Consider the following 15,339-nt stretch of genomic DNA (forward strand, 5'->3'; position numbering starts at 1 on the left):
TATGATCAAAAACATCATATAATCACACTTGGAAAGAATATTATAGTAAAAATGTTGCTGGGTTTGCCAGTCATAGATGGCCTTTTAAATTAAAATTAGTGGATAACTTGAGGTTGTAAAGGTTGTGCTTCTTTCAGGGTAATATTGAATTTTTAGTACAAAGGCAAGAGCTGTTAATAGCAGGGAAATTGGGCCAGTTATTAAACTTTCTCAGTCAATCTTAGCCAGACATAGCTACAATTTAGTTTCCCGTAGGATGGAGGCCAGTGTTCGTTTTCTCTTAGACAACTTTGATAATTACCAAGACATGACAACCTAACAACACATTCCTCTGCATCCTGAGTATACATACTCTCAGGGCTCCTGCAATGAGGGGCACTGAAGATAGGAACAGAATCAATCACTGACTCTGATTTTCCAATCGTAAGATCAGGTATCAGTTGTAGCCTTGGCACTACCATTAACTTCAATGCACTCCCTCGGGTGTTATGATACACACCTCTTCTGCACTGGGTATATTTGTCTACTGTATTACAGCTACAGTGTTAGCGGGTTAGGATATAAACCAGCCATCCCCATGAGTATAACTGTAGGAAAATAGAAACAGTGTAGATGTAGTAGGTTTAAGACATTTGGGCCTCATAAGAGAGTGCGAGCAACATTAGCATGGACCTTGCTACAATAAATAGATAAAAACTATCAGGTAAAAGAGGGACACAGAGTGATGTCCCAAAGACAAAGGAAGTACTTCTGAATGCTCAGACAATCCACTTGGACTATCACCTACCATTACTGGGTTAAACTCGAGCACTTCTACCAGGACAGCCCAGAGCAACAATATCAAATTCAGGAAAATACACTTCTCCCTCAGTCCCATCCTAAGTCTTCTTGCATCACCACCCTGACTCCCATCAAAATTCATGGCCTCCTCATTCTTAGTGAAAATTGTATATATATGATTGTGTTTATATGTATGTTACACATTATGTATGTGTGTGTGTGTGCAATGATTTGTGTGTGATTGTAAGAGCCATAGGAACAGAATGTCTGCTACTAGCTAATGTCCTCTCTACATGACATAGAAGTGAATGTAAAGATCAGACTAAAGTTTAAGAAGCATTAGTTCGATAGGATAATTGATATTATCTATAAAAAAAGTAGATGTTAAATATAAAAACTTTGCTTGAGCTTAATCTTGAACACTAACATCCCAAAACACTACTACCATTCTTACCATTATTAGATCATCACATTGCCATTGAATAAATTCAGAAGCTGAAATGCCTTATTTGGTCCATGATGATGGGATGGCCACCATCTGAGGGAACAGCAGTAGGAAGCCATCAAGTAGAGCAAGGACCCTAGTGGCCATGACACTCATGAACTCAGATAAGCTTGGTTTCCTGCTTAGAGGCTGCATAAGACCAGACTCATCAACATTCAGCTATGAACAGAGGGAATGCTCGTGGGCTCCAGCCCCTCCTCAGGAAGCTGTTGCTTCTGAAGGATATTGAGGGAAGGGGGGTCATTGTACTCATGGGTGTAGTGACTGGGGACTTGCTTCTCAGTGAGCTCCAAGGGATAGCTCTCTTCTGTTGAGAAATATTATTTTAAGGTGTGTTACTTTTTTTATGTTGCATTTGTTTAACTCTGTGAAGCTGTGTTATTTTGTCTATCTAAAATACATGATGGTCTAATAAAGAACTAAATGGCCAATCAATGGCAAGGCAGGAGAAAGGATAGGTGGGGCCAGCAGGCAGATAGAATATATAAAAGGAGAAATCTGGGAAAGGGGGGATCTAGAAGTAGCCAGAGAAGGAGGAAGCTGCCAAGAGCCAGCCACTCAGCTACACGGCAAGTCGTGGAGTAAGAGTAAGAGTTACAGAAGTAAGAGAACTGGAGAAGACCAGAGGTAAAAGGTAGCCTGGATAATTTAAGTTAGGAAAGCTGGCAAGAAATATGTCAAGCTAAAGCTAGGCATTCATAATTAAGAATAAGCCTCTGTGTGTGATTAATTTGGGAGTTGGGTGGTGGTGGGCCCCCCAAAAGAGAAAAAAATCCAACAACAGCATTCTTCTTTCTTGTATCACTTAATATGAAATCACTAACCATATATAATAATGTTATCCGGAAGCAAGTAAAAGAACATTAATTTAAGAAGATACTTTTTGAAATATTTGCAGATATAGATGAGTGCAAGTGAGTTTTCTATCTGTGATAATCACCCTTTATGGGAAAATGTGAAGGAATGATTTAACTGCTTCTGTGGGGAAGATTACCAGACCTCCACAGGAAAGATGCAGTTCACGCCTAATGATGGCTTTAATTGCCATATATATATATATATATATATATATATATACATATATATAATCTTTCAATATTAAACTATATGAAAATACTTACTACACATTTGTGAAGTATCAATGAACTACATTCCCAAGGTTAAACAAGCCGAAGTTGAACTACATTCCCAAGGTTAAACAAGCTGAAGTCACAAAACAAAATCAAGAAAAAAAAAAAAAAAACGACTTGTTTGGGGGAAGAGATTACATAGTGGAATCCGGAGAGGAGAGGATGAGTGATCAGGTATGCTGGGCATGCATGAAAGCATCAAAGGATGAACTGTAGCACTGTGAAATGCTGCCCTCTGGACGCGATACAGCTATTGCCCACACCAACTCACAGCAGCTGTGGTGACCTTCATAAGATCCCTGCAAGATTAAGCCAGTTTAAAATTCCACCATGAAATGGGGAGGGCCTCCAGAGACTTGGCCCCTGTCTGAGGAGATATTGGTAGTTCGTGGTTACTGGATGAGGAAGAGTCACTTTTCTTTAGGAGTTTGGTCCCAGGTAGCTTCCTCAAGGCCAGTGGATGACCCACACCCATACAGATATAGCAGCACTAATTGGATTCAGTGGGATAAAACATGTAAAAAGAAGCAGGAAAAGGAGAGGGAGAAAGAGAGGAGAATCAGAGACAAAGACAGGCAGAGAGAAGACAGTTGAGAGAGAAATGTGACAGAGGAGAGTCTCAGTGAGAAGTGGAGTGGAGTGGACATGATCAAGGTATAGAATATAAATATATGCAAAGAATGGATTTTTTTTTTTAAAGAGAGAAACCCAAACCAATGTAGAACCAAACCAACATAGAAGAGACATGGGGGAAAAATGTAATAGTAAGGTATAATCACCAAGTGTGTTTAAACCCATTGTGCAGACTATAGAGAAAGTGGTTTTTACAGAGGAATGTTTTTAAATATTGCTCATATGGTGTTACATAGAATTCGTGATAATGCTACACATTTAAGAAAGCAATTCATACAAGCCTCTGACATGACAAACTAGGGATATACAAAGAATGTCTTAACTGCCCCACCCATGAAATAATTCTTTGGTGATATTTTATCTGTGTCCCCCAATAAAATTTATCTGAGGATCATAGGGAAAAAGCCAGCCACTATATTAAACATAGAAGTCAGGCAATGGTAGCACATGCCTTTAATCCTATCACTCAGGAGTCAGGGATCTGTCTGGATCTCTGTGAGTTTAAGGCCACACTGGGAACAGAGCTAGGCATGGTGGCACATGTCTTAAATCCCAGCACTGACCATAAAGGTCTGGAGGTCTGCACAGACAGACAGGAAGTGACAGACCTGGACTGGAAGAGGAAGTGATGTACCTGAGCGGAGAAGAAATGAGTTAGCAGAACTGAAAGAAAAATATGTGTGGGTATAGAGGAAGTAGGTCTCTTTGGAAGCAGAGGATTGGTGAGGTGAGGTTGGCTTGTGGCTTGTCCTATGTCTTTGATCTCTCAGGTTTAGCCCCAATTTCTGGCTCTGTGGTTTTGTTTGTTTGTTTGTTTGTTTTTATTAATAAGACCGTTTAGCAACTTGTCTACATAATTCCATTTGTGATACTTAATGGGTCTGCACACAGTCTTATTTGGGCTGTTTTCCCATTGGAGTGCAACCTATGTTTCTAAAACAGCCCTGGGAGAGGAGGGCTCTTTGGTGACTGGCAGGCAGCAATCACTGGACTTAGAAGACTGTCAGAGTGTCATGAATTCAAGGGCTGCATAGTGAGCTCCCGACCAGCACTGTGAGAAAGAACCCTGTGTCAACACAAGAGTGAAAGGCTCTTGGGCTTGTACCCCACATTCTGCACTTTATTGACTTTGCCTGCACCCAGGCCTCATTCTTTCCACTTTCCACTCAGCTTAGAAAGGGTGGGTGGATGGTTCTTCCATACAGGAGTCAACATCCTATAGCTTTTCCTGTTTTAGTTAGTAAGCGTTCATTTGGGTTGGATGATAGTTTTTGAACATATATACAAATTAAAATAAGCAAGAAGGGTGCTCCTTTATAGACTGTATACCCAGCTTTCTAGGTAACACACATCATAGGTAGGTAGAGTCATCAGCACAGGGGTTTCTAGCCTTTCACTCTGATAATGTCCTTTATAACCTAGTATCATCACCTTTCTAGCTAATGTAAAGTTCATTAGGAACCTGACAAAGGACTCTGTGCTGACTTTCTTTTCTGTGGCTTGAGTCACATGTTTTTCTGTGCATTCACTGCATTTTTAAATGAAAAACTGGGAACAGCTGAATTTAAGACAACAGCCTGATGACATTTTAAATTAGACTTTAATAGCTCCCTTCCTTTTTATAATGGTAAATGGTAACATGCCATCTTGTTATTTTAATAATCAAATTGTAAATTAAAATTGCAGGTTCATTCATTAATCTAATAGAAAGTGTTTCTAAGATGCCAGAACTGGGCTCAGCACACACACACACACACACACACACACACACACACACACACACACAAAAAATCTTTGCATTAGTTTAAGGTAATGATCTGGACTATTCAGTTCCTTGGAATCATTCCCCAACCTGGCAGCATATTTAAATTGTATTTATAACTTTAAGGCACATTTCACTGCAGTGTGTAAAATTTTAAATTAAGAATATAAATGATGTGAACCTAAAAACCCAGCACCTTTATTACAGTGTCAATATATAGCTACTGAGAACCTCAGACTTAATTCTGTGCAATTTATTTTTTCATCCATACTCAACTATGATGATTGCATATTAGAATCATGGTCCAAATGTAATATGAACAAAAGTAATCAATCATGATAAATCTTAAGAGAGTTGAGTAACATAATGTGCTGGACCTTAGTTTTCAGTTAAGTCACATGCAGAAATGAGGCTTTAAAGAGAAAGTGAGTCCATCTTTATCCTCCAGATTGCTTTAAACTGAGTTATCATCAGTTTAGCCTAAGACTAGCAGGCAAATAATTTTAAGTGCACTTTGAAAAATGAGTCTTTATTAAATTAGGACTAACTGTTACATCTTAGATGATGGGAATAGATTTACTGACTTTGTTGATGAATCATGCTACTCAGAAAACAATTTGAGAGTGTGGCCCATGAATAACATTTTCAATACTCTGTCAAAATGGATTGGCCAAATTAGAGTTAAGAAATACATGCAGCTGAGTTTGTTCTCTCTTTTCCCAAATGATGGGATTTCCCCTGCTTTCTTGCATCAGTTGATATGAAATCACTAACCATATGTAATATTGTTATCAGGAAACAAGAAAGTAAAAGAACAGTAATTTAAGAAATTACTTTTTGAAAAATTTGCAGATATAGATGAGTGCAGTGAGTCGGCTGTCTGCGGTGATCATGCTGTATGTGAAAATGTGAACGGAGGATTTAACTGCTTCTGCAGGGAAGGTTACCAGACCTCCACCGGGAAGTCGCAGTTCACGCCTAACGATGGCTCTTCCTGCCAAGGTGATTTATCGACTTCAACCTTAAACTATATAAAATATTTACCACACATTTGTGAAGTATCAAAGAGCTGCATTTCTAAGATCTGTGCCAGGATTCTCTAAGATTGACAAAATAAATTAAGAAAGGTGTATTGTTTCACTTAGTAGGAAATGGAAGCAGCGTGTTTAATGTAGTTCGCATTCATTCCCTCTGCCTTAAACTACTTTCTTCCAATTTCTGTCATACATTATATATTCTGGAACTAAAATGGAATCTCAAATGTTAAAGAATGCACTTTAATGTTTAAGCACACAAAATTATTCAAGTCAACACCATGAACTTAGGAAAAAATGGTTTGTAGACTCACTATGGAATGTTTTCTTTTTCTACAGAAAGCGTGAGTTCAAATTGCCACTTGGAGCCTGCCTGCATTGCTGCAAATGTTAACAAAACCTTAAAAAGAGTAAGTAGACACTCTAGGTTAACGTATGTTTTATTTTGACATTTTGATCTCAGAAGTGCTACCAAGGTTCTATTGGAAAACATTAGCAGCTGAACCTCATGTAGAAGTGAAACTCTTTGCATACAACCATGTAAGTATTATTAACATTGCATATAGGACTAATTTGAAACTTTCCAGAGCATTGTGGAAGACTTTATCCTGTTTAATTTGTGTTATTTTTCATTATTTGGTGTATTGGAAAATTATTTTCAACATGAAAGGAAGTTATTGAGTAAAATGGTAAAAACACACATTGGCTCAAACCCAGTCCCTCATTCTAAAGAGATGTAGTTAAATGCAACTAGATTTTGTACTTCAAAGTGAACACTTCAAAGAGCAAATAAAGTAGGACATTCATAAAATTGTTATGTGATTGAATGGGTGAATCAAACTATGAGGAGTGAACTTTCAGCCAAGGCATTTTTCCATTTCATCACATATGAGAAATGCTTTGCTGAAAAACAATCTGATTCAGGTTATTGAGTCAAAATTTCTGACTTATGATATCAAAACTTATACAAACTAATGAATTTAAATATTGAGATAGCCTCACTGGCTAGTATATAATTCTATACTGGAGAAAAGGAAGGTTTTTTTTTTAATTTATTCATTCAAACATGTTCTGTGTGTTTCTGAAGTATACTAAAGTATTCCCAGTTGCTTGTGAATCCTTTCTAAATAAATTCTGTTTTCATTGCTACTTGTAATGATTTCAGGCTAATCTGATAATTTATTATCCAAATAACACAAGAAAATCAAACCCTGGGTAAATTTGAAATATGTCTTATTCTGCATTTTATTGCAAGTGGACTTGTGTCTGGTGGACATACATGTACATGTGTTCATATATATGGCTGCCATGTGCAGGTGATGGCCAGAAGCTGATGTTGGATGACCTCCCCAATCACTTTTCACCTTAGTTATTGAGATAGGATCGCTCCTGCTCCTGCTCCCACTCCTGCTTCCGCTCTCCCTCCCCTTCCCCCTCCCCTTCCCTCCCCTTTCCCTCCTCCCTCTCCCTCCCCCTCCCTCTCTCCCAGAGCTCATAGGCTATCTAGACAGCTTGACCCAGGTATCCTCTGTCTCCACTTCCAAAGCATTGATTACAGGCAGGCTGCCACACACAATATATTTACAACGAGTCTGTATATCTGAAGGTTGGTCCTCAAACTTACATGCCAAGTGTTTTTCTCACTAAACCATATTCCCCACCCCATAAATCTTCTTCTTAAAATCCTCCAATAGAAATCTGATTCTCTTTTTCTGAACTCATTTTTTTCTCAGATTGAACCCATAAAGGAGCAGATGGCTTTACTACAAGAAATTTACAGAAATTCTGAGGGCGAGCTCTCACCAATAGACATAGTCACATACATAGAGGTACTTGCTGAATTATCCCCACGACTAGACTATGTGAACAGCACCACTTCATCCAAGGATGATCGTTTCAATTCAACCCTTACTGTAAGTATGTTGATATTTAATCCATAGTGTAGTTGATCTTTAAATTGTTTCCTATATTTCTGTTCAGTGTGATATAACAGTATTTTTAAAAACATGTTTTTCCTTAAATAGGAATTTGTAAAAACCATCAATAATTTTGTTCAAAAGAATACACTTAAAATTTGGGACCAATTACCTACAAATCATAGACGACTTCATCTCACAAAACTGATGCACACTGTTGAGCATATCACCTTAAGAATATCTCAGAACTTCCAAAAGACTACTCAGTTTGATACGAATTCTACTGATGTGGGTAAGGTGTGAAGGTAAATGGTTTGCTTCAAAGCAACAGCGTTTACCAAGTAAGACAGTAAGATGTGGTTCTTGAAATACTACTAAATTGTACATAGTTTTATCAATGCAGAAATGAATGTTGGTTCATATTACCAGAGCAATATGAATGAAGAAGCATGCTAGTAGAAAGATTGACTATATAGATGTTCCTCCTATCTTATATTGCCTTCTTTTTTTCTATTCATAAACTGTGTAGCATGAAAGTTTGCAGAAGACATCACTACCTTATCTTATACACTCAGTGGTCTCCTGAATTTAACCTATAATATTTACATCAGAAATTATAGATATAGTATATTTAAATTTCTCTTTAGGAATGCTTAGCCTTGTGGTAACATGAGGCCATTACAATAATGAGGTACGGTTTCCTGCTTCATGCAGTTTCCTGGGAAAACAAAAAACAAAATTATAGATAAAGTTGAGGATGGATATAAAATTGTCCTGAAGAAACTAAGTATGTTTAATTAAGTAATCATTATATATGTTTATATTGCATCTCTGACTAATATCCTGCCATGCGGTAGTATAGTGACAGAATGATTGTCTCATTGATATTCACCAGTTACCCAAATTAAGAGTGAAAATGATGAGATTGAAATGTAGGCACACTATATTTCTATGTCTCTGCATAAAAGAAATGCTAATGTACCCCAAAAGGGAATTATTACTTAAAATTTTAATTCTCTCAATGTTTAGATAGTAAGTTATATTTGCATTACAGATAGTCTAACAGGCACATCCAACATTTTGACATTGAGGCAGGACATTGTCATCTACAAAGTTCACACTTGAGAAACAAGCAATTGAGTTAGAGAAACAGTCTCAAAGAATCATGAGGTTTTAACTAAGTTTAGTATTTCATGTGATGCCATATCCATAGCTTTCTTGGGTGAATGTAGCCTATAGGCTGTATGTTAGACAGACTTATAAGACACTGTAGTCCTTACTGCTTTAGTAATAGTGCATGGATGCTTTTGCATGTGTAGAGATTTTAGTTTTTACTTCAACTCAGTAAAGATAAAACCATGAATGCAATGGTGAGTGAAAAGAAAAAGAAAACAAAATTCCCTGGTGTTCTCAGCTTTTTGGCTATGCACTGTACTGCCAAAAGCCTAAATGAAATGGTATTTGTTTCAATTGTCTCTAAACTTAAAAATTACATTGGTTAAACTAATTTTAGAATATTTCTTATTCCCACTATCTTATTTCAGCTCTCAAGGTTTTCGTTTTTGATTCAAATCATGTGAAGTATGCTCATCCCCATATGAATGTGGACAGAGGCTATGTAAAGATATTCCCAAAGAGAAAAACTTCATATGATTCAACTGGTAGGACTTTAGCATCTTATGCATATTCATGTATTTTTAATAAATATTAATATGCACTTGGCTATGTCATAGATATACATATAATTTCCTACGGAAATACTTTAAGTTCACATACAGAATATCCATGTTTATATTTGAGATTCATTTTGGCAAGACTATCTGAGAAAAATTTTAACCAATAGTATCTTGATTCTCCATCATGAAAACAAATTTGTGGTTACATGAAGGGATATGCTTTTTAAAGTGCTCAGTTATTGCACAGACTTAAACTTTCCTTTGGATTCGTCATCCCTTGGCTTTTGTATAGTAAACTCTAAGTCAAATAAAACTTTAAAAAAAATTAAGACAGAATTCTAGTAGCAAGCAGTTTAGTGGTTATCTAATTTAACAATCTCATTTGGTAGATAATGGAACTAAGGTGCAAAGTTAATGGATTTGTCTTCATGTTTATCAGCAAATAGTTTAGAGCAATCCTAGAAAGGAAGAAGTTAATAAAGAAATCAATTCAACAAGCTTTTCCTTGTCACCTAACTGGAGCCAAGCAAGTAGTTACTGTTTTAATTTATATTTATCTCCTCTTGGAGTAATGTGCACAGAAAATTCTCCCTATTGTAGCCTAACTCCTGCTGTCATTGTTCTCTGATAGGTAAAAGCATAGTATTGAGGGTAAACATGAATTGGAACCTTTTTTCAAAGAGTATGTGGATAACCTATAAATGTAGATGAAAAGTACAGTAAATACACCTAGAAACTGCTTTATACACAGTTAGAATTTCTTTTTGATGACCATCTTACAAGCTAACCTCCTGATATCTTCTCAGTTTTGCTTCATTTCATTTTGTTTTCCATTGCTTAGGAAGTTTTTTTTCCTCTATTCTTTGTCCTCACCATTATTTATTTTCTGATCAAAGTGAGAAACATATGGTTACAAAACAAATAACCAGCCGGGCGGTGGTGGCGCATGCCTTTAATCCCAGCACTCGGGAGGCAGAGCCAGGCGGATCTCTGTGAGTTCGAGGCCAACCTGGGCTACCAAGTGAGCTCCAGGAAAGGCGCAAAGCTACACAGAGAAACCCTGTCTCGAAAAACCAAAAGAAAAAAAAAGAAAAGAAAAAAAAAACAAAAAAACAAATAACCAAGATGTATTACCACTGAACCCTTAGTTCGTATGCTACTAAGCCATACTGCAATCAATGAAGCATACATATAATATTTGTGAACATATCCACAGAACCTGGTAAACAGTTGAAATTCAAAGACAATTTGAATAGTGTTTAGAAGTTGTGGAAAGCACATTGAAAATACCCATTATGGTGACAAATGTTGAAATTGTCACAGAATTAAAATCTCAGAGCCATGCTGACTGATTGTATGGTAGCTTTGTTATGCTTAATGATGGCACACATAAATGGACAGTTGAAAAAGATGATAATACCACATCTCAATAAGGCAGAATGAAAAAAATGTCTTTTCCTCAAGGTTGAATCTTAAAGGAAAGGGCAAATGTGCAAACTTATCTCGCCTTCCAATAATGTCTGCATGAGATTTTTCTTGTAAACTTCATTAGAAAAGACACACGGTGCCATTGATAGGAATGCAGAGGGATCAAGAGGTACAGATGGGTTTTATATTATTTTGTGAGCTGAATTTAGAAGTGTGATGGGGTGGGGTGACAAAACAAAATGCAGTGCTCTGAACCGTGGCTTTACAATAAAAACATAACAGACTTCTGCTAAGGAATTCTACATATTTTCTTTTAAGTATTTGTGAAATTGGGACAATAATCAGATGCCCAAACAGACCACTGAAGAATATCCTGCTGAGAAGATCATTTAGCATACTCAAAAAAAAAAAAAAAAGAAAAAAAAGAGCATGACACTTTTGGGAACAATAGTCTCTAAGAAGTTACTCTTGAAAAACTTACTCTTGAAATTTAAAGGGAATTCTTAACTTTTTCGCCCTGATGGTTTTCCAGCGCTTTCCAGGTTGCAAAGCACTATTGCATTGCTGGGGAAGAATTGACTGGTAGCATTCCAACAGAAAACAAAGAAAGAAACAAAACAAATGAATCTAAGGGAAAATAGCTACTAAATGTCTCCAGAACTTTAACACAGTCATTTGCACTAAATAAATACACATTTGTTCCAGACATTGAATGAAAGGGTGATTTTTATTCTTAGAAAAAAAGATATGCTAATGCTAATAGAATATAGAAAGTACAGGACAGAAAAAAGCATAAACATCATAAGCAAAAAAAAAAAGCCGATGGAATTCAGTATGAAATGATGTACTCTTCTCAAATAGTCTACATTTGCAATTTCTTTTGTTGGTGAGAGCCTTATTATTTAGTAGAAAGTACAGACTTTTTGTGTTAGTTACAGACTATCTGGTAGGGAAACTTCGAAGAGGAAAGATTTATTTGGCTCACAATTTGGGAGGGTCCATGCTAAGTCTGTCCACCATGGTGGGGAAGGCATGGAGGAGTACATGGCAGAGGGAAGTGGAGGGATGGAAAATGTCGTAATCCCAAAGACCAAGAAGTAGAGAAAGCATGATGGAACTGGAAGTAAGAGTAACCTTCAAAGCTTCAGGCCTAGTGAGCTCCCTCTTCCAAGGCAGACAGTATCTACTAAAAGCTCTCTAGCCTTCAAGATATCCCTACCAGCTAGAGAGCAAGCATTCAAAACACAACTGATTAGGAAACAATTCACACTCAAACCAACATCTTGTAAGGAAGCTCAAAGGTCAATTAGTCATAAAGTTAGCAAGGAATCATCAGAACTGGAAAGGGAAAAATTCTGAAAGAATGTCCACTAAGGAAATACTATGGGGATTTGAGGGATTTCTATGACACCCCTTATCCAAAATCACAATTTGATACTTAAAAAGTATCATTTTAGATATCAGTAATTGATAAAATAATTTAAAGATACTTTTTTAAACCAACTTTTCATTTGAATTGGGACCACTTCTTACTATGACTCCTAAGAAGTAACCATCCCTCTAAGTGGACTTGATGCTTCCTATAGTTACAGTTCTTCCTCCAAGCTCTGGCCAATCCACAGAAAACATTAGCATCATGGTCATTTCTAAGAGTCTTGATATCACTAGCCCAAATACATCAGACTGTTCTAGTTATAGTTCTGTAACACTGGCCAAAAGAAAATGGGGCAAGGAAAGAGTTTATTTGACTTCCAGGTCACAGTCCACCATGAAGAGAAGCCAAGGGAGAACTTGGTGGCTGGAACTAAACAGAAACTGTGGAGGAACTATTGGCTGCTCCTCAGCCTGCCTTCCTCACACAGCCCAGACATACCTTACCAGTGACAGCACTGCCCACCATGGCTTGGCCCATCTGCATTAATTAGCATTCAAGACAATTCCTCAGAAACATGGTCATGGGTCAGTCTAATTGAAGCAGTTCTTCAGTTGAGGTTCCCTCTTCCACAGGTGTTGACCAGCAAGTTTAATCACCACATAAGTTAATATCTATATGTTTTATGGGTAGATGTCTTGCAAGCTAGCTAGTAGGTCAATGAAAGATCATGTGATGTATCTAGGTTAGATAAGGCATTGTATCAATTAAAATGAACAAGAATGTAATTTGGAAGGTCTAACTCACATGATTATATGAAAGGAATGTGACTTTTCAGCGTGGTTTGGAGGAGCCCAGTTTTGTTACCACAGTACTTTCTGAATATAATATCAATATACGTATTTGTGATTCTGCAGCAATGGGTTGTATTCTGATACTACACATCAACAGCACTAAGGTAAAACATGGATCCTCTGACTCCACAGAACTGAATGTTTTCAGGATTAGGAGGGAGCAGTACAGTAATTACAAGGCTGACCTCAGTGGCATGTCACAGCTTAATCAGTTCTCAATCCTCTGTAGTCCAATTCATCTGAACATGAATTAAAGCTCGCTTCTTTAGGGGTGAATATATCTCAAAATCTGGTTCTCTGTCAGGACCAGGCTTTCAGTTTATACAGGAATACCAAAGTTTGTGAAAAGGTGATGCCAAAATAGTTCACAGAGGAAAAGAATATAAGACACGAATGTAATATGATGATGCATATGAGATAGTGTACTTCATGGTTTCTGTGGAGTCTAACTTTTGTCCGCTCAGTTTGTGTGCTTAAGAACTTCACTACTCTTTCAGCTTATGTGTCCGCTGACTGCATCTCTGTGATTGACAGGCAGTGTTGCCATTGCTTTCCTGTGCTATGAGAGCATCGGCCCCTTGCTTTCCCCATCTGAGGACTTCTTACCGGACCCTCAGAAGAATGATAATCCTGGAGAAAAGGAAAAAGTCGTTTCTTCAGTGATTTCTGCCTCAGTTAGCTCAAATCCACCCACCCTGTATGAACTTGAAAAAATTACATTTACACTAAGTCATGTAAAGGTAAGCTGTTGTCTAACGACAGTTACAATTGCTATGTATCCAGTGAACTGGAATGTGTTTGGGCGGCATTACTTAAATTACATGTAAAGTTTAGAGAGAAAGTATATTGGAAATCAAACAAAAAAAGGTAATATAGTTTTGATCCTTCGTTTTCAGTGATAGGATTAGAACCCAAGTCCTTCTGTTCTGTGTTTGCCCTCTGCCAATGAACTCCAACACCAATACTCATTAGTTTTTCTATAAAATATTTTGCATTTCTAGTTCTTCCCAAAGCTTCTTGTCAATGCCAATTAGTCATATGCTTAATGTCCTAAAATTAAGCTATCTCCTAGTTTTACTTTAAGTATATTATTAATTTTGGCAATTTCCAAGCCCATATCTTTAAGGATGTAAAGATGTTATTTAAGAGCTTGTGAAATGGTTCAGTGAGCAAAGCCTGACAACTTGAATTAGTCCTTCAGAACCACATGCACATGACAGAAGGTGGGTACTGAGGCATTCTCTTTCTCTCTCTCTCTCTCTCTCTCTCTCTCTCTCTCTCTCTCTCTCTCTCTCTCATACACACACACACACACACACACACACACACACACACACACACACACACACAAATATGATGTATCTGCATGACCAGACATCATCTCCTAGGAAAAGTCTTTAACTACTTTCTATTCCATTTTCTTCTTCTTTCTCCTTTGCTTTTCTCATTTCATAATTTTTTATTTACAAGTAGAATGTAAGATCAACAGTAAACACATTGTTTTGGTCAACATTATCTTTTTAACGTATAACTGACAATTGTTTGATAAAAATAAGCATTTGAGGGCTGGAGAGATGACTCAGCTATCCCTAAGGACTCAGCTTCAATTCCCAGAACTCACATGGCAGCTCACAAGTGTCTGTAACTCAACTTCCAGAGGACCTGGCACCCTTACACAGACATACACACAGGCAAAACAACAATGCAAAATAAATGAATCATTAAAAAATAAGCATTTGCTGAATCAAGACAGATATGAATACCTGTAATGCTCTTTCTATTTGAAATATACATGATTTCACTTAATAAAAATTATCACAACTCTACAAAATTGAAAAACAATGTAGCATTGCTGCAATATAAATTTCAAATCCACTACAAAATAACAGATGTCACTTGTCAGCATTGATCCTGTGTTCACATGTTAAGTATTATGCTATCCTACCAGTGATGTTTTAAATACAACCAGAGCAGTTCTGATGTCTAGTCTCATGAGTGGAGTGTCTGTTTTTCAGGTCTCAGATAAGTACAGGACACGCTGTGCCTTTTGGAACTATTCAGCCGATGCCATGAACAACGGCAGTTGGTCATCTGAGGGCTGTGAACGGACGTACTCAAATGACACCCACACCTCATGCCGCTGTAGTCACCTGACACACTTTGCAATTTTGATGTCTTCTAGTACCTCCATTGTAAGCCAAGTTTGTACTTTGTGTTCCCAAAGCTGCCCACCATCCTTCATCGTCCTC

The 15,339-nt window shown here is 37.3% G+C and overlaps 1 protein-coding gene across 2 annotated transcripts in view; it reads left to right on the forward strand.

Annotated features, from left to right (window-relative positions):
- Positions 1–15,339, forward strand: part of Adgrl4 (adhesion G protein-coupled receptor L4) — a 95,849-nt gene that overhangs the window by 50,281 nt on the left and 30,229 nt on the right. For both annotated transcript variants that reach the window (XM_037207216.1, XM_028879126.2), the window contains exons 3-9: positions 5,663–5,812; positions 6,184–6,254; positions 7,578–7,757; positions 7,869–8,052; positions 9,305–9,421; positions 13,625–13,830; positions 15,106–15,282. In XM_037207216.1, coding sequence (XP_037063111.1) covers positions 5,663–5,812; positions 6,184–6,254; positions 7,578–7,757; positions 7,869–8,052; positions 9,305–9,421; positions 13,625–13,830; positions 15,106–15,282 — 1,085 coding nt within the window. The remainder of the gene's footprint in view (positions 1–5,662; positions 5,813–6,183; positions 6,255–7,577; positions 7,758–7,868; positions 8,053–9,304; positions 9,422–13,624; positions 13,831–15,105; positions 15,283–15,339) is intronic.

This window comes from Peromyscus leucopus, chromosome 6, assembly GCF_004664715.2.
Source record: "Peromyscus leucopus breed LL Stock chromosome 6, UCI_PerLeu_2.1, whole genome shotgun sequence".
Taxonomy (NCBI): domain Eukaryota; kingdom Metazoa; phylum Chordata; class Mammalia; order Rodentia; family Cricetidae; genus Peromyscus; species Peromyscus leucopus.